Raw genomic sequence first — 25170 nt, forward strand, 5'->3', positions numbered from 1 at the left:
AGTCAGACTTCATATAGTTCAACTGGAGCAAATTGCAGTACAGCCGGCTGTCGGTAAATGGACTAAAGATAGAGGCATTGGAAGGGCTGAGAGACATGTAAGAGTTAAAAAGCGAGCGTGCTAAGTGTTGTCAGCAAACGGCTATTGCATTTTTCAATGATGTCACCAAAGAACAAAGCATAGGGAACGAAGAGGAAGGGTCCATGGTATTTGATTTAAAAAGTCAAGGATAATATAGTCAGAAGGGTCAGAGAGATCAATGCTGTATGAATTGATAGGAAGACTTGGATAAAGCAAGAGCACTCGTGTTATGGATAACAAGGTGTAGAGCTGGATGAACACAGCAGGCCAAGCAGCAACAGAAGAGCAGGAAGGCTGATGTTTTGGGCCTAGATCCTTCTTCAGAAAATTCCCAAAACGTCAGCCTTCCTGCTCCTCTGATGCTGTTTGGCCTGCTGTGTTCATTCAGTTCTACACCTTGTTATCTCAGATTCTCCAGCGTCTGCAGTTTCTACTATCTCTGAAGCACTTGCATTAAGTTAGACAATGAAAATATTGCACGGGTGAGTGTCAACTTCATCAAAGGTTTCTGTGAATTCAAGAACAAGAAGGCAATAGTTATCATTTACAACTTTAAGTAGGATTGTTGCAATGCTATGGTAGGAACAAAACACGGAAAGATTAAAATATGGAGGGATGAAAAAATTAGTTTGTGTTTGGGGTTCATGATTGATGACTTCCTCTGATGACTGTCTGGTTGGAGATTGGCAGCACACAAATTTGATGTTGCCACCTTGGTTATCTGATTGCAATGTAATACTGTCCACTGTGCTGCCGGCTGCTTCTGCAATTATTGATGGCACTTGGTGTGCTCTGTCTGTCAGAGTGGAGATCCACTGGACTTAGCAGGCTGTTGGTGAATACTATTGCTGCACTTCTAAACACAGAAAATGGAACATCAGGGTAGACAGAGGGTTCCAGAGTCATGGCTACAGTACTGGAGATGGGCAGAAAGAGCGTAGCCATGGTTCTGAAGGGGGCCAAGGGACCCTCAGTACAACCTTCAGAAGGGAATAGGAGCAAATGGCCTGGTCAATTCACAGCCTCTGACTCAAGGACCTGCAGTGGTAACACAGATGTCAAACCCTCCTTAAGACGTACAGTCCATCTTGATATTAGATTAGATTCCCTTCAGTGTGGAAACAGGCCCTTCGGCCCAAGAAGTCCAAACCGCCGCTTGGAGTATCCCATCCAGACCCATCCCCCTGTAATCCACCTAATATACACATCCCTGAACACCATGGCCAATTTAGCATGGCCAATCCACCTAACCTGCACATCTTTGGATTGTGGGAGGAAACCGGAGCACCTGAAGGAAACCCACGCAGACACGGGGAGAATGTCCAAACTTCACACAGCCCGCGTCTGAAATCGAACGTGGCTCCCTGGCGCGGTGAGGCTGCAGTGCTAACCACTGAGCCACTGTGCCGTCCTCTTCTCATGATATCTCCACTAACCTTTCAAGCTGATCAATACACCACATCCAACACCCACCCAGCAACACTCCCTGGCATATAGCTCTTGTGCATAGCATCCAAATGCTCTACTTTATCGTAACACCACTACCAAGCCTGGTAGCCTTACACGAACCCCTCGATGCCTCAACATTCAGCTCTACAGTCACAGAAGGTACTTCACTCAAAGAAATAGAGCAACACCTTCTCTGGAGTTCTTCCTTGTCCCGTGGAGGACATGACATCACAGAGTAAAAAAGAGCAGAGCTGATGGGGGTATGGACAGCTACTTCTCCTGAGTCCTATGGAGGAGATAACTGCATTATTGAGGCAGATGAAATCAGCATCGCTGAGATCATTCAAGATAATGGTGTTTTTCTGGCTTATGATACTTTCGTACTTCCATCTTGCTCTCATCCTGCTTTCTAGCCCAATGAGCAAGCTGCCTGTTTTACACCCAATCCTGTACCTCTCCTGCTACCACAACTTTTCTCTTCTCAGTTCTGTTTTCTGACACATAGCTGCCCAGCACAAGCACTCAAGGGGGGAAAGAAACAACAACAGAACAGTGCTCCCAGAGGAGTCCTGTTGCCTGTGCTGACACTCATAGTCACCCCCCCACCCCCAAACCCAGACACTGCTGCTGCACCAACATTGGAGGTTCATAGAAAGTTGGGATCATAACACGGTCATTCATGCAGGTACGATTGGGTTGCAGCTAGGCCAAGGGTAAGGGATGGTTTGCCTGCTTACTGGAGGGTGAAGTGTGGACAACATTTGCTCCAGAGAACCTACATTTGGACACTGACAGGGGCGGCATACAGGAGGACACTTATGAACAAGAGCACTGAAATGCTGGTGCCATGGCTGACTTTGCAATCAGATTTCTCTTGAGAACCATGGAAGAGTCCAGCTTCCAATTGATAGGAGGCATTGTGCTGAGCTTTCCCACGCCATGGTTTCTGTTCTGTTTAATCTCTGTTGTGCTGTAGATACAGATAGACTGCAACTGTAGCCTTTAGCTGTCACAGGGAACGGATTACCTATATCTTTGCCTTTCCACTTAATTTCAATATCATACATTTTTCATAATTATCTTAGCTGCAAATTGGGTTCCTGGCTCTTCAATAATGTTTGTGCTCTGCTCTAATTCATATGAGTGCTTGATCTTTGTTGAATGACATGTGAACCTGTTGAATGGACTTTTTGATCTAAATTTGGAAAACGGATTTTAGGTCAATTGGCAGGGTTGTCACAATTGAACAGGGGCAACACTGGAAATTATGGCAGGGTAGCACACGCCAATGGGTGGTTGGTTCGCTTTCATGGTGCCATCTGCAGAGGTGCCATGGATCTCAATTTTTGACCAAGAGATTTTGTTAAAGTGGATGCAAATTTCAGAGGTGAGAATGCTTTCAGGCACTCTGGAGAAGAAGAGAAAATGAGATGGCAGTTTGTAGTGACAAATGGGTTGAGAAAATATGGTAAGTATTGCAATTTTGAGAAAGAGGCCTATCTAAGCAGATAGATAATTTACAACATCAGCTAAAACTGGGGATCAGCAGATGAGTATGAGAATGACATCAAGAGCTGGCAGTGGATCTTAAAGATCAGATTGACTCTGATATTAGGAGAGATACGACAGAAACATGCAGGATCATTGCAAGGCAAGAAGGAAACCTGAGAGTTTCAGTTTATGAGAAAAGATAGGAGAGAATGCAGCAGAACCAACTGAACAGTTAGTATTAAACTAGTGAAGAAGAAACTCATCAAACTCCTCATACTTCTTGCAGAATATGAGGATGGAATGAGGTAGAGGTGAATCAAAGTAAAGACCATAATTATTGAGGATGAGAATCACTTGGTGCAGATACAAGGGAAAAGAAGGAACGGCATCTCAGGGTGGTTTTGAAGAACCATGAAAAATAATCATTGTGAGAAGATGGAACATGCTGAAACGCTTTCGGAAGAGGGTACACAAAGAGAAATGGGTTAGAGATCATGGTGTGTTTTGCCAACAAGTCATACTCCAGTAGTTTGGCTTTGCCAGATATTGAATGTTTCATCAGCCTCAAAGTTTCAATAAGGATCCACTAAAGCCAAACTTTAGTAAAGCCATAACACTAATGCAATTATCTATAGGATCATTGTGGATGGTTTATCCTTGTTTGAGTGAATACATATTCAAAATAGAAATGCAGAGAAGCACATCGAGAGTTCTTCTGTTGACAGACTCCAAAGTGATTATGGGTGGTTTGGGTAAGTGTAAACATTGATGTTAGCTATTTGGGTAAGGAGGAGAATTTGAGATTGCTACTTAAAAGGGTGCAATGATAGGTACCACGTTTCTGAGAATGCTAAGAGATGCATAAAGGGTAGCCTTAGATTTATCCAAACAAAATCCAAGCCTGGAACGACAACAAGAGAGATAGGGAAACAGCAACAGATTAAAGTAGGAATAGAACAGCAGAGTACCCAAGAGGGGAGAGCTAGGAAAAAACATGACTATTTCTTAGAAAAGTAAGAAACATGAGAAAAGTGACCAAGAGAAGGTGGAAAGTAAAGCAATCAAAGTGAGTTAAATATGCACACAAATGGGCACAAAGGAAATCAGGCTACATTTAGGAGATAGTCACATTTAGGTGAGTCACGTCCTCAGAGAAAATGTTCAGTGTCTAGGCATTCACAAAGCAAAATCTGCAACAATAATTTAATGCTGAATGCAGAGATTTTCATTTGTTTCTCAAACCTCTGAGCGGAACATCTCTGGAAACAGGATTTTAAAAAAAAATAGATAAAACTAATTTGCAAAACTGACAAAAGTTCAATCACTCAAATTGATGTAGCATATGGTTCCGTTCAACTGTGAAGAAAAATTTATGGATAATTGCTTGTATTTAACTCAGCAAGGCCACAGTCAAATACTTGAATATCCTGCAGGCCAGTTGCTTAATCGTTTTTTTTTCCTGAGCTCACTTTGTTGCACCGCACACATTGCATTTTAATGCCTACTTCTTCACTGATTCCCAGCTGTAAAAAAAAGTGAAATAAAATGCTTTGTTACAGGATGTAATTCAATGAATACTATCATCTAGAATTAAACATGGGTCATACATGTTAGTTCTGTAACAGACTGGACAGAGATGGAAACAGGCAATCTTACTGATGCCAGCAATATGTGACGAGAAGCAAATCTCGGGGTCAAATGTAACACCAATTTTATGAACAGACTGGTTTAGTCTCAGACTGAAGCTAGGGAGAGGGATATAGTTGGCAGCTAGAAAATGGAATTTGGAGTAGGTACCGAATCTATAGTTTCTCATTTCCTAATATTTACTTAATAATTATAGACGCTTGGAGTCATAGAGATATACAGCATGAAACATACACTTCAGTTCAACTCGTTCGTGCTGACCAGATATCCTAAATATATCTAGTCCCATTTGACAGCATTTGGCCCACATCTCTCTAAATCCTTCCTATTCATATACCCATCCAGATGCCTTTTAAATGTTGTAATTGTGCCAGCCTCCACTACTTCTTCTGGCAATTCATTCCATACATGCACCACCTTCAGTGTGAAAAAGTTCCCCCTTAAGTCCCTTTAAATCTTTCCCCTGTCAACTTAAACCAATGCCCTCTAGTTTTGGACTCCCCCACCCTGACGAAAAGACCTTGTCTATTTATCCTATCTATGCCCCTCATGATTCTATAAACCGCCATAAGATCACCCTTCAGCCCCTGACGCTCCAAGGAAAATATCTCCAAACTATTCAAACATAGTAGGAAATGCAGATGCTGGAGAATCTGAGAAAACAAGGTGTAGAGTTGGATGAAAACAGTAGGCCAAGCAGCATCATAGGAGCAGGAAAGCTGATGTTTTGAGCCTATACCCTTCTTCAGAAAGTGACTAGGCCAAAAACATCAGCTTTCCTGCTCCTATGATGCTGCTTGGCCTGCTGTGTTCATCCAGCTCTACACCTTGTTATCCAATGTACTCAGCCTCTTTGTATAGCTCAAACCCTGCAACCCTGGCAACATCCTTGTAAATCAAGCATACCAAATGCCTTCTTCACTATCCTACCTATCTGCCACTCCACTTTCAAGGAACTATGAGCCTGAACTCCGAGGTCTCTTTGTTTAGCAACACTCCCCAGGACCTTACCATTAAGTGTATAAGTCCTGCCCTGATTTATCTTTCCAAAATACAGCACCTCACATTTATCTAACTTAAACTCCATCTGCCACTCCTCAGCCCATTGGCCCATCTGATCAAAATAATCTGAGGTAACCTTCTTCACCCTCCACAGCACCTCCAATTTTGGTGTCATCTGTAAATTTACTAATCATACCTCCTATGTTCACATCCAAATCATTTATATAAATGATGAAAAGCAGCGGACCCAACACCAATCCTTGCGGTCACAGGCCTCCAGTCTGAAAAGCAAACCTCCACCACCACCATCTGCCTTCCAACTTTGAGCCAGTTCTGTATCCAAATGGTTTGTTCTCCCTCTATTCCATGCGATCTAACCTTGCTAACCAGTCTACCATTAGGGGCCTTGTTAACCACCTTATTGAAGTCCGTATAGAATTACGTCCATGGCTCTACGCCCATCAACCCTCTTTGTCACCTCTTCAAAAAACTCAGTCAAATTAGTGACACATGATTATTGACTATCCCTAATCAGTCTTTGCCTTTCCAAATACACATAAATCCTGTCCATCATGATCCCCTCCACCAACCTTCCCACCATCAATGTCAGGCTCACCAGTCTATAGTTCCCTGGTTTTTCCTTGCCACCTTCCTGAAATAGTGGCACCATGTTAGCCAACCTCCAGTCTTTCCACACCTCACCGGTGTCTATCAATGATACAGATATCTCAGCTAGGGGGTACACCTAATCAGGTCCTGGAGATTTATCCACTGTTATGCGTTTTAAGATGTCCAGCACCTCTTCCTCTGTAATATGGATATTTTTCAGGATTTCACTATTTATTTCCCCACATTCTTTAATTTCTACACCCTTCTCCACAGAAACACTGTTGCAAACTACTCATTTAGTACATCCTCATCTCCTGTGATTCCACACATAGGCGGCTGTGCTGATCTTTAAGGGACCCCATTCTCTCTCCAGTTACCCTTCTTTCCTGAATGTATTTGTAGAATCCCTTTGGATTCTCCTTAATCCTATTTCCCAAAGCAATCTCATGTCCCCTTTTTGCCCTCCTGATTTCCCTCTTAAGTATATTCCTGTTGCCTTTGTTATCTTCTAGGGATTCACTATTGCCTATACCTGATATATGCTTCCATCTTATTCTTAGCCAAAACCTTAATTTCCCTTGTCATCCAGCATTCCCTACACCTCCTGGCCTTGAGAAGAGAAATTGAGAGAGTTGTGGTGAGGAAAAGCTGCGTGCACTGAAAATTAATTCTATGCTTTTGGATGATAACACCTGTCAATGAGGCCAAGAATTGATCCTTGGGGGACACCAGAGATAACGGAGACACCAGTGAAGTCATTGTACATGACAGTCCATTGTAAATTCAATTATAAACTCACCTTCCATTGTCTTGCAGATGTTGTTAAAGATATCTCCGGAGAAAGAAATATGCCACACCCACAAGAATAATCATAAAAAGCACCACCATCAGAACAATAATAACCTGCACATAATGATGACCTTCTTCTGAACCTAAAGTTAGAGAGGAAATAAAGAGACATGAGGAGGACGTACAAAAAGAGATTTTTAGAACAAAGCTACAAATGGTCCAACTTTTTAATGTTGATGAGACTGCTGCCTCACTGTTAGGCTGCTCTAATGCTGTCAGCATCCCAATAATTAAATGGCAGAAAACTCAAAATTGTTGGAAATGCAGCATGTAAGTACCTACCATCATTTAACCTCTTGACCTTCCATGTTCTAAATTGTAGGCAGGCTTAAAATCAGGCCAAATATTTTTGAAAAGGTGTCACAGCAGAGTAGCGCATTTTTAAGAAATTCGAGGCTATTACATTTGGAAAGAAATATTGGGCTGAGTTTCCCAGTCCCTGAATAACTTGAGCAATGGTAAAGGCAGCTGGGAAATACAGCATGAATACAAAAACGAGATTCTCAATGATGATAAAAAAGTCAGATTTTCCACTCAAGGTCTGAATGGCTAGCTGAGAATCTCAATAGTGAGTGGTGAGGGGCCTATTTGCATGTATTAGTATCTCATTACGACCTAATTTGGTTTTATTTATATGCAACTTACCGTTTTCCCACATGGCATAGAGAAGCTGGGTGGCACCAATTCCTGACATGAAGGTCAGAGTGTTTACCTGGCAGTTCACCAGCACCTACCTTGGCCAAAATTCCTGACATCTCAGGGCATGCTCCATGGTCAGGGACTACCTGTATTTACAATATCTATAAACAGACTAGGAGCAGAGGTTATTTAGTGATCTATGTGAAAATCAGACTCCTGTGGCACAGTGGTATTGTCTCCACTTCTGGGTCAGTAGGCCCAGAATCAATTCGTACCTACACCAGAGGTGTATAATAATATGTCTGAATAGGTTCAATAGTCAACATCTAAGGCTGGGAAATGAATACCTATAATATAGTTCAGCTCCTTCAATACTACGCTTTGGACAGCTTTTATTGCAAGGCCACTTTGCATACATGGATCGGAACTCATCTCATTCATTAGAACAAAATGCATTTTAGGGGTCTTTGCTTGCTTTCTTACTGCTTACTCATTTTGCAACTACTTAGATGCTCACTGCACCTTTGCATTGTCTTGCATTTCTTCCACATTGCTGCTTCATTCAGAATTTACAGGCCTCTGTGTTTTTCCTTGCTTTTTAGCACAGGCAGGAAAGCAGACAGCTTGTTAGGCTTTTCAATACCAGACAACTTCAGTGTCACACTTGTAGTATGTGCTATCAACTTACAAAGCAAACACACTGAATGTATTTTAATCAAATGGCTTTGACTTGAATTCTCAGGAGAGTCTCCTTATTCTAGTGAAAGGGAGCTTTGGTCAGTCAAAAGTGGAAGCCACCATCAGCCAAGGACATCATCCAATTGTATGTCCAGGGGCTTGAAAAGGGTCTGTCAGTTGCTTGAGACAATCAAGGTCAGGGATTCTATCTCATTATAGTTCAGGGATGCACAATAGGCAATTCTGCAGATCAAGTTCAACTAGTCAAGGTTCAGCTAAAAATCAATCAGGAGATGCATAGAGATCAATCAGGATTATGGTCTACCATCAGTCAGGGCCCTCATTACAAATCAGTCAGGTGTTGGGCCAAGAGATAATGGGAACTGCAGATCCTGGAGAATCCAAGACAACAGTGTGAAGCTGGATGAACACAGAGCACTCTGATGAAGGGTCTAGGCCTGAAATTTCAGCTTTTGTGCTCCTAAGATGCTGCTTGGCCTGCTGTGTTCATCCAGCTTCACACAGGTGTTGGGCCAAGTTTAGTCCTAGGGTCTGGGTGGTTGACAGAAGCCATTGGTGTGTTGGTATGTTGGAAAGTTAAATGTAGTGGTTAAAGGCAGCTTGATGGAATGCAGTGGAGACAATAATTGTGAAGAGGGGGCAAGCCAACATATAAAGGTAGAAGACAACACACCATCGGACGGTGTGGAGTACCGCAGTGGGGTGGTGGGCGGGGGGAAGCAATGGTCACCACCATCCTGGCTTCAATAGATGGGCAGTACATACAATGTTTGGCAATAACTAAGCTGTGGGCCTGGGGCTCAGGGGGTCAAATGGCAACATGAAGTATTAAATGAAAGAGTTTCTTTTAGAAATGTGGGGAGATTCAAACCTGATGGGTTGATAGGTAGGGCAAGTCAGAAAAGAACATGAATGTTAAGAGAGTCACTTGGATTGATAATCTAAGACTATAACTCACTCTCTGAAGCATTGTGTGGTCTCCAGTGCTCATCCAAATCACAGATGTGCAATGGAAATGAAAACCAGCTGCTAATACACCCAGACTGGGCAGAGTGAGTTTTTTTTTGTCTGAATTAGTGAGCTGCATTTATGAGCAGTGTCATGCCATTCAAAGACAATTATGGTAATCAAGCACTTATACAGTACAGGCTAACGATATCTATACTGTCTCCTCGTATCATGAGGATCTTCTGCTGCTAAGAGATATAACAGCTTTGAATGTACATGTTAAAGGAATTTTGTGATGGTAATGGCCTAGAATTTGCAGCAGTGATGATGTTGGTTGTCCTTTGAGATCGAATAAAAGAAAGGATATGCCAACTCAACAACAGTGAACACAGTAACAGTCATATAGCCCGAGTCTGGACACCCCACTGTCAAAACAGTCAGGACATTGAGATTGATATATTGTTCACATTCAAAGATGCTGCTCTATGAAGCTGTTCATGAGCAGCAACAAGGTGTTGACATTGATCCATTTCAAAATGACATACTGTTTGGAGCTCTTCAAGGAGTTCCTTCTCATGGTGATACTTCCAGTTCTTTAGGCTTAATGCAAGAACACTTCAAGTTTCTCTTAAACATGTCTTTGTAGTGGCTCTTTGGTCAAATCTGGCTTCTTTTGCCAGGCACTAACATGTCCTACCCACCACAGTTGGGTTATCAGGAGAATTGCTTCAATACTGGTTCACTAGCCTCAGTCTGAGATTTCGAGATTTCTAATCATGTCTTGCCAGTGGATATTGAGGATAGAACAAAGGGCACACATTTGATATTGTTCCTACTGCCTTCCGTCTTAAACATATGGATTTCAAGTTACATAAAATAAAGTAGGGCGGTAATGATGAGTGCTTTTGTCTTGATCTTCATGGTCTAATGTGGTAAATTTAATATTTCGGTGTAAAGCCTTCTGAGTGCCTATCTCATTTGTTGATCTTAACTGTTATCTTTTTATCAATCAAATCATCATCAAAGATAAGGATTGCATTACATTTAAAACCACGAATATGTGTCAGCTTTGCATAATAGTTCTACAGTCATAGGGTACTGAAGAGGCCCTTCAGTCCAGTGGGTCTGCTGCAACCTATCCACACTAACCCCACTTTTCAGCACTTAACCCTAGCCTTGAATGTTGTGACATTTTATCATATACTTTTTAAAGGTGTTGAGGACTCCCACCTCTACTACCCTCCCAAGCAGTGCATTCCAGATTCCCTCAACCCTCTGGGTGAAAAGACTTTTCCTCAAATTTCTTTTAAGTCTCTGCCTTTCACTTTCTGATTGTGTCCCCACATTATTGATACTGCAGAAAGAGGAACAGCTGCTTTCTAACCAATGTGTTCGTAATCCTCATAATCTTATATATCTCAATCAGGTCCTCTCTCAGCTATCTCTGCTCTAAAGAAAACAACGAGTTTATTCAGCCTCCCTTCATAGCTGAGATGCTCCATCCCAGGCAATATCCCGGTGAGTCGCCTCCGCAACCCCTCCAGTACAATTATATCTTTCTTATAATATGATGGCCTGAGCTGGATATAGTTCTCCAGCTGTGGCCTAACCAAAGTTTTCAACAAGGTGACTGAGCACATATCAGGAGAGCTCAATGTACCAATGATAAGGGATGTCCAACACCTGGAAAACAGAGACCAGGATAAAGGAACATCAATTAGGTCATGTACGCTCTCAAAAATCTGGTGGTTGAAATATCTGCTCCTGGTGTCATTTCTACCTAGAAACCTTGCCAAATTCCACATGCCCTATAGGGCAAGTCCCTATTGCTCTACATAAGACAGTTTCCTCCCGTAGGAACCTCAACCTCTGCCTAGTGCTCAATGGGAGGCCAAATATTTTAATGTTTGTTGGGAAGAGATGACCATTGCATTGGACGGGGTCTCTGTGCCTGAGAGCAGGGTGACACCAGTTGTTGCAGACAATCTCATCTGAAGTGCTATTCTGAATGATAAATGTAAATTTTTTGACATTTCTAATGTCATAATTGCAGTTCCTATTTAAAGCATCTCTTGAGAAATATCAGCCATGAGGCTAACTGTGGAAATAGGCCAGTAATCTGGATCTGTCCCTGTTGTGTAACAATCATTTCTGCCTGCCTTTCCACCTGAAATTGACTTTTCCATCTGTGTCAACAGCCACCTCCCTGGGAGCTTCTTTCTTGAATTTGCGAGTCCAATCTCTCCCCATGATGCCAATACTGTGATCTCACGCTTCCTAGGGAGATGATTAAAGTTTGTCACTATTAAGTCTCCTTTACTCTATCTGGATGTTCCTATTCCTCACTGTTTCTGCTCAGCAGTCCTTCAATATCCTGTGTCTAGTCATTTGGAAATAGGCATCCAGAAGGACAATGCAAACAAACAACTTCACCAGTTCCAGAACACAGAAACAAGACTCCCCCCCAACTTTGGCTTGTACATTCACATAAAATCTCTGTTGTAATTGTGTCAGGCTACTGCTATCCTCAAAAACCCTTGCCAGTATCTCAAAGATACACTAGAGAACATCTGTGCTTCTTCCCAGTGTTTCCTGATGGACTTTTCTGAATAGACGTTCAATCACAAACACTACCTGCTCACTCACATTGAGATTTCTGGATTCCATGAACAGTTGAGCATCCTTATTCCAGTCTTCAGTTTCTACATAAGGTATTTCTGGTCTTCATCTAAATCTTTACAGCATTCCGTTCATCAGCAAGTACCACTCCTTTCTCTGAGGGAACAATGGGAAGGGCTTAGCTTAAAAAGTCCAATGCCCTCTGCTAATACCTGAGCCTGCAATGATCTCTCAACAGCTTCAGCTTTGCTCATGGAAATTGCCAGTTTCAACTCCTCCATTATTCTCTCCATCTAAGCCAGGAGGAGTGAATGAGAGTGTCCTGGAAGGAACGGTTCCTCTTGAAGGCCTGCAAAGGAGGGGAGGTGAATATTCATCTGGTGATGGCTTCCACTGGATGTATTGAAAATAGAAGCTAATGATCCTTTGGATATGGATGTTGGTGAGATGGTAAGTGAGGACCAAGGGAACTGTTGTGTGTGAGCAAAGAGAATGTTGATGGCAGATGTGTGGGAGATGGGTCAAGCACAGCCAAGAGCCTTGTCAAGCACACTGGTAGGGAATCCCCAGTTGAGGGAAAAGATGCACATTTGTGAGGCCCACGTGCAGAAGTTGACATCATCAGAACTGATGCACCAGAGATTGGGGAACTAGGAGAATGGAATAGAGACTTTACATGAAGCAACGTGCAAAGAAGTATATTCTGGATAACTGTGGAAGTCTGGGTTTGGTGTGGATGTTGGTGGCCAGCCTATCTCCAGAAATGGAAACAGAGATGTTTAGTAAGGGAAGGAAGAAGTCAGAGATTGACCAGGTGAAGGTGACAGCAGAGTGGAAATTAGATGTGAGATAGGTAAACTTTTCCAATTCCGGACAAGAGATGTCATTAGTGTGCCAGAGAGACAGTTGTGGATGAGGTCCAGAGTAGAATTGGAACAAGGAATGTTCCACGTACCCCATAAATGGACAGGCATAACTGGGGCCCAAGTGGGTACCCAAGGCCACCCCTTTGACGGAAGAAAGTGAGAGGAGATTAAAGGACAAGATGTTCAGGATGAGAACGAGCTCAGCCAGGTAGAGCAGGGTGGTGTTGGATGGGGACAGTTCAGGTCTTTCTTCCATATAGACGTGGAGAGCCTTGACACCTGGGGGAGAGATGAGTAAAGGGATTGCGGAAACAAGTGCCTGAATTTCAATGGTGGTGTCATGGTCTAGATAGAGATATGAGGAGGTGTCTGAGATCTCAGCCTCTGCATGTAGAGGTCAGTCCACCAAAAAACAGGAGCATTATCCTTGTTGTAGACTTGGTGACAAAGTCAGAGTTGGATCTGAGAGCACAGAGTGCAGTCAGTTCACTGAGAACTAGGTTGGAATGGGTGAGGGGCAGAGAAATTAAAGTGATTGTGAGAATATTTCCCCCATGGAAAACATGCTTAAGACGAGAAAGTGTAAGTTTAGAGTGAGGATAAAGTGGTTTAGAGGGGATCTGAGGAGTTTTTTTCACACTGAGGGTGATTAAAATGTGGGATGTACTGGCTGTGAGGGTGGTGGAGGCAGGTACTCTAACTAATTTCAGAAGCATTCAGATGAGCACGTAAAATGCCAGGGCATGGTAGGTTATGGGGCAAGTGTAGGTAGATGGGATTAGCAAAGTATGGTGTTTGTTGGTCAGCATATGCATGATGGGCTAGGGGGATTGTGTCTATGTTGTATGAGTTTATAACTATGTACATGTGGGTTACATTGAGCTGAGGAATTTCTTTATCTGACTCCTCTCCATTCACACTAACCAAAGACACACTTGCTTTTCCCAGTCAGGGGCCCTTCAATTATTCCACCTGTCCTCCCTCACCATCACCATCTGCTGGTAGAGGTTCTAGAGAGCTGCACAGCTCCCTTGTCCTGTATCACCATCACCACCTGCTGCTGGAAGTCCCATTACATACCAACAGGCACATTCAAATAAGACCTTTAAAAGGCAGTCTAGTTTTTCATGCTAAAACAAAACCGGAGTTTCTGGATTTGCCATTAAGTGCCTGCCTTATCAATACATATGACAACGTCTGATTGGAATTTGACTGGTACAGACCCTCAATTTTTTGAAAGACTGATGGTTGGTCCAAACAGCTTTGACTTCTCCAAAAATCTGTCAATCACGGTGCACAAGTCTCTCGTTTCTGAGTGAATAGTGTGCAATCATGGACAAACAGAACTTCTTCAGTGAATTTTCCAGAAGTGTTGGATTTTACACAAGATAGCATAGGTCAAAGAGTGAGCCAGCAAGATGATTTAGGGGATACACTCCCTCTTTGAGATCATTACCAATGTGGTTAAAGACGCAGGTGAACACACCCACTATTAGGAGAGTAACCACCCTAAGCAGCCAACTAACCATGTCCAAAGCCCTGGAAAGGTCTCACATGATACTCTTGACTTATTGTGCCAGCACTCCCTGCCTGAAGGGTATGTCCCTTGGCTTGACTGAGGATTACTCCACTTAGACTTTGAGACATGGCCTTTTTCTTGAAAAACATGCAGTGTATTTGGTCCATTAAAAGTTGGACCATTCTGCAGATGACATCGTGCATTGCCATAGAGCAACATGTCCACCCCCTTGACCAATGGCTGCTGGCAGCCAAGGCAAGCTGTCTGGCTTTGTGTCAGTGCTAAAAGGTTAATCAAGGCAGAAGCATTGTCAGCTCTTTAGCTCTGGCTAAGACAGCCAAGTATAAAAAGGCAAAGCAAGGCTAGGTAGGAATACTGTAAGAATCAAATGATGATCAATATGAGTGAACACGAAAAGAACAAGTAAGGATTCCTGACAGGTACTCTGGATCACTGCGGGAATTGGGTGCCTTACACGGTACACAAAGTATTTTGGCAGTAGCAATACAATGAAAGGTATTGGTGTTCTCCAAAGTGCAGCACTATAATGCAGAGCATTACAGTAAGTGAATTGTAGATAAACGACAAAGCTATGGTGAAACTGGTACATGTTGGATGTCTGTATCTACGGATGTGGCCTATGTGTAATGCTGACCATGGAGGATGCCTGAGATTTTGGTGTCTGGTGTCGAAGGTAGAGCTCAGGAGGAGCAAGTGAGGAGTAGAAGTCACCAGGTTAAATGCTCTCTCCTTCATTTCAGAAATTTTCAGTGTCACGCATCTCTGCACAATATGGTGAATGGAAACTGCTTATTAATGAGGTGAGATTAAGGAACAATCAGGGTGATAATAGACAGCTTAGAAATTCCATTTCTCTGCTATTAGTCTTACTGCAAAACCCTATCGAAAAAATGATGTGTCTTTTTGAATGAGGTGAACTGCATTTTTAAAGATGTACAAAGTGCACAATGAGCATTAAAGAGCTTCACTGACCTTGAAGGAGTGGTTTTGAATGCGGTGAATATTAAATGCCTCCAATATGCATGAAATTCCATGAATTTTTAATGATTTTTTGTTTTGATATTTTAGTCTTTCCGTTAACTTATTGATATGTTCAAATTATTTATTTCACAATGTGTCAATTTTTTTTTCAAAAAATTGCTTTTTACTTCCCAATTCGATGTTAGTAAAAATACTACAATGTGACTGGCTGTTTTTCCTGTGCGATTTCTCGGTTTCTGGATGCACAGTGATCCAGTTGGTCCGCCTCATATTCACATAGACATCTGGAAAAGTGAAATCTACGGTGAGAGATTGCTAGGCCCTAACAGCTTAATTAAAAGTCTGCAGTAAGCTTTGTTTTTTTCACTGTTGGCTGCAAAATTGAACCTCTTCTATGTTTTGGGATACATTTTGAAAACCTACTTATCAGGATCAGTGAAAAAAAATTCCATCAGTTTATAGGGAGCTAAAGCTCCTAGGATATGCAAGAAAAGAACCAACAACATCGCAGAGATCGTTCCAAAAATATATAAATTAACTGTCTGAGACAGACTAATGTTTAAGTCATGACTCAAAAATGCTGTTTCGATTGTCGTTTTGCTGCAGGTCATAGTACATCCATGGTGGCAATTAGACAGATATTGCCCACATCATAGCATCCTGTCGTACTTGGAAATTGATTCTATCAGGGGCACACTTTTCTTTATGTTTCATTCATTTCACCAAAGTAAAACTGAAAGCGAGTAAGCTTCCAGATTTTAGGCTTTTCTTTGAAAATATCTGGCCTATATTAATTAGATTGTTGCAATGACTTAGCGTGCAGTTAATCATAGATATAACAGAATGGCATTGTATTGATTACCACCAAATTCCCATGATTAATGCATTATTCATTTGCATAGTTTGGGATATCAACACTTTATCGAAAAGGATAATTATGTACAAGGGTAATACTTGCCAGAGGAAATCAGAAGAAATTTGCAGCAGTTATTGGCTTCAGAATATGCCCTAGAAATGCAGTGCAGGATATTAATGCCTTATAAACAATTCACTAAAGATATACAAAATCCTTCCTGTATGCTACTTGTCATCACTTAAAAGGTGAAGAACAATAAGGGTTTTTGAGGAATTTTTAAAAATGATAGGTAACGTTTGGGATGAAAATACAATAGAAATGTACCTATATTAGGTTCCTCCTACAGATTTCTAAATTGTTGAGCTACAGTAGGGGATGATTTGTGGTTTTCCATCTTAATAGGCTGCATGGTCAGTCAATCATATAGTTAACTTTCAACCTTGTTATTTATCCTATGTCTTCACACTTCATATCAGCATCTTTGGAGGCTGGTGCTTTCATCACTAAAGGAACAATCTAAAGAGCAATCTAAAGAACAACATCAACTGCCATCAATGCATCAATCGCCTCAACCTCTCCACCCCTCTCACCCACTCCAATCTCTCCCCCACAGAACATGCAGCCCTCTGCTCCAACTCCAACCTCAGTATAAAATGCGCGGACAAGGGAGGCGTAGATGTCATATGGCGCACTGACCTCTACATCGCCAAGGCCAGAAGCCAGCTCTCTGACACCTCCTCGTACTGCTCTCTTGATCGTGACCCTACCCCCGACCACCAAAACATCATCTCCCAGACCAACCATAACCTCATCACCTCTGGTGACCTCCCGCCCATAGCCTCAAACCTCATTGTTCCCCAACCCCGCACCGCCCATGTCTATCTCCTTCTCAAAATCCACAAACCTGACTGTCCTGGTCGACCCATTGTCTCCGCCTGCTCCTGCCCTACTAAACTTATCTCCATTTATCTTGACTCCATTTTCTCCCCTTTGGTCAAGGAACTCTCCACCGTTGTCCATGACATCACCCACGCCCTCCACCTCCTCCAAAACTTCAGATTCCCTGGTCCCCAACACCTCATCTTTACCATGGACGTCCAATCCCTATACACCTGCATTCCCCATGCAAATGGCCTAAAGGCCCTCCACTTCTTCATGTCCCACAGGCCCAACCAGTCCCCTACCACTTACACCCTTATCTGCTTAGCTGAACTCGTCCTCATCCTTAACAACTTCTCCTTCAATTTCTCCCACTTCCTAAGACAAAGGGGGTGGCCATGGGTACCCGTGTGGTACACTGCTACACTCCAAAGCTACACTGGCCCCATCCCCTACCTCTTCCTCTGTTACATCGATGACTGTAACAGCGCGACCTCGTGCTCCCACGAGGAGCTCAAACAGTTCATCCACTTCACTAACACCTTCCACCCCAACCTTAAGTTCACCTGGACCATCTCCAATACCTCTCTCTCCTTCCTGGACTGCTCTGCTTCCATCTTTGACAACTACCTGGAAACCGATATCCATTTCAAGCCCACCGACTCCCACACCTACCTAGAATACACATCCTCTCACCCATCTTCCTTCGAAAATGCCATCCCCTATTCCTAATTCCTTCGCCTCTGCCGCATTTGCTTCCAAGATGAGGCATTCCACTGCCGGACATCCCAGATGTCCTCGTTTTTCAAGGGCCACAACTTCCCCTCCACAGTGGTCGAAAACGCCCTCAACTGTGTCTCTCACATTTCCCGCAACTCATCCCTCACACCCACTCCCTGCAATAACAACCAAAACAGAATCCCCCTCATCCTCACCACCCCACCAACCTCCAAATCCAATGCATCATCCTCCGGCACTTCCGCCAACTGCAATCTGACCCCGCTACAAGAGACATTTTTCCCTCCCTACCCTTATCTGCCTTCTGGAGGGACCACCCTCTCCACGACTGCTTTGTCCGCTCCACACTTCCCACCAGCCCCACCATCCTGGCAGTTTTCCCTGCAACTGCAGGAAGTGCTACACCTGCCCCTATGCCTCCCATCCCAGGTCCCAAGAAAACTGTCCACACCAAACAGATGTTCACCTGCATATCTGGTAATGTGGTATATTGTGTCTGATGTTCCCAATCTGGCCTCCTCTACATCGTGGAAACCAGCCGGAGGCTTGGGGACTGCTTTGGAACACCTATGCTCAGTTTGTGACAAATGACTGCACCTTCCAGTCGCGAACCACTTCAACTCCCCCTCCCGCTCCTTGGACAACATGTCCATCCTGGGCCTCCTGCAATGCCACAATGATGCCACCCAAAGGTTGCAGGAACAGCACCTTATATTTCGCTTGGGAACCCTAGAACCCAATGGTATCAATGTGCACTTCATGAGCTTCAAAATCCCCCCTTCCCCGACCACATCCCAAAACCAGCTGAGCTTGTCCCCGCCTCCCTAACCTGTCCGTCTTTTCTCCCACCTATCCCCTCCACCCACCTCAAGCTCCACCCCCAGCTCCCACCTACCAGCCTCACCCACCTCCTTGACCTTCACTGGACTGACCCATCCCCACCCTAACTCCCCAACTACAGTCAGCTTTACTGGCTCCATCCCCGCCTCTTTGACCTGTCTGTACCGTCTGCACCGATCTGCGCCTCTATCCATCTTCCAACCCCTCACCTCTCTATTTATTTCAGAATCCCCTTACCCTTCCCCATTTTTGAAGAAGGATGATCCAGACCCAAAACGTCAGCTTTCCTGTTACTCTGATGCTGCTTGGCCTGCTGTGTTCATCCAGCTCTACACCTTGTTGTCTCAGAAACAATCTAAATTGTTTTTTTGTGAATCCATGGAGTCAGTAGCAGTTTGCATTTTTCCAAAACACTCCTTGCCAAGTTCCATGAACAACTCATCCAGAATACTGTGCCCTGAATTACAGACTTACTCAGTCCATAATAAATGATGACAATAAACAGGAAAGCTAACTGTATACAGTTTCAAGGTCTGCCTTTATTTGCCAGGACAATCTCTTTTGGAAATGTTAGTTCTTGGCACCATCATGACTCAAAGGAATGTGCCCCAATAACATAGAATTTTCTGCAAATTGCTCACTACAGCATGAAAGCATCATGTCAATCACTACCAGTGATACATAAAACTTAGTCTGCTTTACAGAAACATGTCAAAAGATTGACAGGCGTTTTCTTTTCAATGATCAACAAGTGCAGCATTTTCCTTATGAAAAGAACGCATCAGCTCAATGGAAAATAAAACTTTTTTCAAAAATAGCCAGAACTCCAACAGCGCCAAAAACTGATGATGGCATTTACCAGAAATCAACTCCTGACAAGCAAAGCAAGCTGCCTCATCTGAACAGGGGTGATTAAGTGCATTCATTCAAGCATCAGTGCCCTAACTATTAGCTGTCATAGAAAAGGGTTATGCGATGCATTTTAGTACCAATAGATTGAATTACCCATCTCTGGACTGCATTGCTTTTCATGCGAGGTTTTTCACTTTGGAAAAAAGAATACAAGCATGGACTATTTTCTAAATGGTGAGAAAATTTGTAAAGCAGAAGTACAAAGGGATCTGGGAGTGTTGGTCCAGGATTCTCTCAAGGTTAACTTGCAGGTAGAGTCCATGATTAAAGAAGCAAATGTACTGTCATTTATCTCGAGAGGGTTAGAATATAAAAGCAGTGATGTGCTTCTGAGACTTAATAAAGCTCTAAATAGGCCCCATTTAGAATACTGTGTCCAATTTTGGGCCCCACACCTCAGGAAGGACATACTGGCGGTGGAGCGTGCCCAGCGGAGATTCACACGGATGAACCCTGGAATAGTAGGTTTAACATATGATGAACGGCTGAGGATCCTGTGATTGTACTCATTAGAGTTTAGAAGGTTGAGGGGATATATAATAGAAACTTACAAGATAATGTATGGCTTAGAAAGGGTGGATGCTGGGAAGTTGTTTCCGTTAGGCGGGAGACTAGGACCCGTGGGCACAGCCTTAGAATTAGAGGGGGAAAATTTAAAATGAAAATGAGGAGGCATTTCTTCAGCCAGAGAGTGGTGGGCCTGTGGAATGCAGTGGAGGCCGGGACATTAAATGTCTTCAAGGCAGAGATTGATAAATTCTTGATCTCACAAGGAATCAAGAGCTATGGGGAGAGTGCAGGGAAGTGGAGTTGAAATGCCCATCAGCCAAGATTTAAATGGCGGAGTGGACTTGATGGGCCGAATGGCCTTACTTCCACTCCTATGTCTTATGGTCTTATTCCATTAATTCCTTAGATGCCGTTCCCTCTCCTTCACCCCCTATTATTTCTCAAGGCTGACACCATTAGAAATTTTACTGATTGGCCATTTACAATCTTCATATTCCCTCAGCCAATTCATTCATATTTGCAATGATGATCTGAAATTACTGTATTCCATCAAATTTGATTTATAAGTTTTTGATTTTAAATTTGCTAAACATATTCTCTTCACTAAAGGAAGTCACAGAACAGCGCTTTATACTTGCCTGTACAGGTAAGTTCTCTTGGAGCAGTCTGGGTTTTACTAATTGGGTTTTCAACTTTACAGAAGAATGTTTTATTCCCAAGTAAAGAGGTAGAATTCTTCAGTGTAGCCTTCTTTCCATCAGATGAAAACGCAGCATTGTCTTCAGTGAGTTTTAGATTATTCAAATAGAAGTTAAATGGAATCCCTCCACGAACCTCACATGACATGAATATGTCTCGCTCAGAGATACAACTGATATTCAATACTGGTGTTGATAGTTTCTCTGAAAAAGAAAAAAATTGGAAATTCTGTACAAGTTGTTTATGGGTCATTCTAAAATAGGTTTTCCTTTTAAATGTTTATAATTATTTATATGCTATTACTGATGTTATGATATTAGCAAAATAAGTTCTCATTGAAGTAATCAATGGATTATTCATTGAAGTAATCCATCCATATCTACATGTTATCAGAATTTTATAGCATGCTGATTTCTTATTTTCACACTTTTATCACACTTTGTGTCTTTCCCTGTTAAAAATCCTTATGTCTACATTTATTGAATTTTCTATGTAAACATTTTTTGTATAATTCACTGATTGGACATGGGTGTCCCTGGCTGGCCAATATTTACTATCTGACCCTAGTTGCCCTTGAAAAAATACTGGTGAGCTGCCTTCTTGAATAACTGCAGTCCATTTGGTTTAGATAGACCCAAAATGCCATTAAGGGGGGAATTCCATGATTTCAACCCAGTGACATCGAAGGAATGGTTATACATTTTCCAAGTCAGGATGGTGAGTCGCTTGGAGGGGAACTTGCACATGATGGTGTTTCCATGTATCTACTGTTCCTGTCCTTCTAAATGATAATCGGCATGGGTTTGGAAGATTTTGTGTAAGGAACCTTGGTGAATTTCTGCAGGGCATCTCTGGCAGTTGTGTGGCATTAGTGTTTCTTGCCACTTGTCAACCTATGTTTGGATGTTGTTCAGTTCCTGATGCATTTGGGCATGGATTGCTTCAGTATCTGAGGAGTCACTAATGGTGCTGAATATTGTCCAATCATCAGCAAACATCCCCACGCCTGACCTTATGATGGGGGAAGGCCATTGCTAAAGCAGGTGAAGATATATCCTGAGCTGAGATGACTACCTACAACATTCATGTGTACACTTTAAGCCAGGTATGGCTCAACCAGCAAAGACCAGTCCTCATGATTGCCATTAACTATACATTTATGTGGGTTCCTTCATGCATACTTGGTCGATTGTGACCTTGATGTCAAGAATAGTTATTGCCATGCTATTGATGTCATTGCCATTTTATAGTGGACTAACGCCACTGGGCTGCTTTTTCCCAACAATACTATCAAAATGCTTTCTAAAAATTTTTCAACTGAAGCTCTATGATGTGTCATTATTCCTCTGAAGTTTACATTTCTAATGTCTACAATAAGTGATTAAACCAGAATCTAAAATATATATTTCACAGTATGACTGGATGTATTGAAATTGTCCCATATTTAGAAATATAGAAACTAGGAGCTGGAGCATGACTTTTGAGTAATCCAAGATTTTTCTCCTGAGTAGGTGAAAATTTTGTTGAGATGCTGACTTCTCAAACCAGGGGTCACCCATGTGCAACCTTGCCAAGTCTGAGCTGTTACGCACATATATGATGCATTATAATTGAATATGAAATGTGCCTACAGAAATGCCAAAACAAGCTGCTTTCCTAATTTGCAGATTATGTCTCTGAGGATTGAGCTGCACATGTACAAGAATCTTTGACCCAATAGGCATCACATATACAGTGATGGATAAACTTAGCTGACACCCATTATAACACTGAACTGCTTTCACATTTGTTCTCACATAAAATGGATTTGAGATGAAGTATTCACTTGTTCTATTCTTCATATCATGTGCTAACATTCCCAAGAAGAACAGAAAATGCTGGGATAACTTCAGTAGAAGATTCATACTGGACTCAAACTATTATCACTGCTTCACTTTCCACAGATGCTGCCAGACCTATTGAGTTTCTCCAGTACCCACTGTTTGTATTTCAGTTCACGTGAATCTGCAATACTTTGTTTTTGTTCTCAAGTAGAACATTGGGGTTCAAATTCATTTTGGCAGATTAATAGAAAAGAAAATCAAACTAAATGTAAAAAGAGTTAATACTAAATAAAAAACTATGAATGCTGTAAATTGGAAACAAATATAGAAATTGCTGGAAAACCTCAGCAGGCCTGGCAGCATCTGTGGAAAGAGATATCAGAGTTAACGTTTTGGGTTGAGTGACCCTTCCTCAGAACACTTCAGAACTGTTCTGATGAAGGGTCACTCAACCAGAAACATTTCTGATTTCTCTCCACAGATGCTGCCAGGCCTGTTGAGTTTTACCAGCAATTTCTATTTTTGTTTAGGGTTAATAATACACTTCCAATGGCGATATAATTTACCCCTATTGACCCCATACTTACGAATTTACAAATAGCCTCATGCTCACCACATTATCCAATGCCTTTAAAGGATTAACAAAATATTATAAAACAGACAAGTATCAAGTTAAATTTGACAACAGACTACTGTAACAAAGCAATCTTTAGCAGGACAAGGATAGTGTAGTATACTGGATCAGTGAAGAACATGAATTGCACCCTATCCGATACTCAGAGGTGCAGCTACATTAGAAAGCTAGAGATCCCAATTTTACAACTCTCAAGGCATTTCTTAATTGTCTTAAAAGTACAGAAACTATTTTTTAAAAAAACTTACCAAGTAAATGCAATTTAAAATCTTGACTGCATTGAAGTTTTCCTTCCTTATTATGTACTTCAAATTTATAATCTCCTTCATCGTCTTTTGTTATGATGTTAAATTTCAGTGTGCCATTTGAAAAAACTTCAACTCTATGCTTAAATTTTCCATACACTTTAGAACCATTTCGATATCGTGCAACTATCTGCAACTTCCCTTTTAACCACCGTAAGTCATTTTCCATATTGAAGCTTTGATTGCAAACATTTATGAGTACTGTACGCCCAGCTTCGCTGTAAACATTCTCTACATTCTCACTAGTTTCTGTAAGAAACCATCCTAAAAATAAACAGAAAATAGATGAAAATTATTGCAATACTAAAATTTCACACAATTCAAAACAATTAATTTCAACTTATAAATAAACTTTCAGTTTGGTTTATCTTACCTGTAACAGCTATTAATAAAATTAAGCTGTATTGTGAAGAGATGCTGTAGCAAGTCATCCTGTCTGGTTTTAACTGTCTGATTGAAATTTGGATTTAGTTAACAATCTTCTTAATGGGAAAACTAAACAAAATATTGGAAAGCTTTTGTAGCCAGTTTGACAGGAAGGAAGGGAGGGGATTAACAAATTACGGCCAAACTAAATTGTAACCCTTGGAGCTAAATGATTCAAACTGGATTTTATTTGAAGGAATATTTTTTAAAGGGGAAATCATTTTTGATTTAAATATCTTTTCATAAACCATATGTAAAAAGAAACCATTTCATATAAGTAATATACAAGAAATTTCTTTCTCATTGTGAAAAGAATCACAAATCTACCAGGTTTCGCGGCTGTAGAGTTCTGAAGAATGGTTACTGAATTCAAAGTGCTGACACTTTTTTTTAATAGATCTGTGAGTTTCTCCAGCAATTTCTGTTTTGGTATAATGTATGACCATTCTCAGTGCATCACACTCATCAATCTACAGTGTCCTGGTGCCTGGCTCTAACTCAGTCCACTGTCCCAAAGAATAGTGGCTATTTAGTTACAAGGGCATTTCATCGACCAGCTTACCTGTGATTCCAGTGAACAGTTTGCCTGTAACAAAAGCCATACTCCTACATTTGATGGCATTGGGGCAGTCCAATAGAATAATTAAACAATATTTTTGCAGCATGGATTGTTCTGGATGAGCCAACCAGTAACTGGCAGAGCATGCGTCATTACGTGTGTGCATGCTGCGTAATATCACTACCCTGAAGCTTCAACCCTTGTGACCAGGTATAGAGTGGCCAGTTGAGGAGAAGATGGGGAATGAGGAAATGGAGCAAGAAAAGGATTAAGGGGAGGAGAAAAGAAGGAAGTAGTCAACACATTCTCCTTTTGCTGAAATGTCTGCGCGCAACTTATCCAATTACAATGACAGTGAATGGAATGCTTTCTGCATTCCCAGCAGTCCCATTTTCCCTTCTCTCTGTTACAGAATTTGGCAGCATCTGTGTGGTCACATTACTGGATAAAAGTTGTCAGAAAGTGAAATTCTAGACATTATAAACCAAAACATTTAACATCCAATGTAACCAGTTACCCCTGAGCTTTCTGTTGTGCCTGTCTTCCCAAAGCTTTTGTCAGACTTCATA

At 41.9% G+C, this 25170-nt stretch overlaps 1 protein-coding gene across 1 annotated transcript; it reads right to left on the reverse strand.

Moving 5' to 3' along the window:
- Nucleotides 1-471: 471 nt before the first annotated feature.
- On the reverse strand, nt 472-24099 carry LOC125457140 (T-cell surface antigen CD2-like). Its single transcript, XM_048540923.2, has 5 exons — nt 23990-24099; nt 23560-23880; nt 20794-21057; nt 7079-7211; nt 472-4544 (listed from the first exon to the last, which is right to left on the reverse strand). Exons 1-4 carry the CDS (start codon nt 24045-24047, stop codon nt 7102-7104), a joined length of 753 nt encoding a protein of 250 aa, XP_048396880.2. The 5' UTR covers nt 24048-24099; the 3' UTR covers nt 472-4544; nt 7079-7101.
- Nucleotides 24100-25170: the final 1071 nt, after the last annotated feature.

The sequence above is a fragment of the Stegostoma tigrinum genome, chromosome 12 (assembly GCF_030684315.1).
Source record: "Stegostoma tigrinum isolate sSteTig4 chromosome 12, sSteTig4.hap1, whole genome shotgun sequence".
In the NCBI taxonomy this organism is placed as follows: Eukaryota; Metazoa; Chordata; class Chondrichthyes; order Orectolobiformes; family Stegostomatidae; genus Stegostoma; species Stegostoma tigrinum.

Bases quoted from the DNA above. Each gene is read 5' to 3' on its own strand.
- LOC125457140 (XM_048540923.2), bottom strand. From the start codon at position 24,047: ATGACTTGCTACAGCATCTCTTCACAATACAGCTTAATTTTATTAATA. The intron at 23,881-23,989 runs GTAAGATAAACC...GTTTATTTTTAG, and splicing joins TTTATTAATAGCTGTTACAG to GATGGTTTCTTACAGAAACT. The intron at 7,212-20,793 runs GCAAGTATAAAG...CTCTAACTTTAG, and splicing joins AAGAGAACTTACCTGTACAG to GTTCAGAAGAAGGTCATCAT.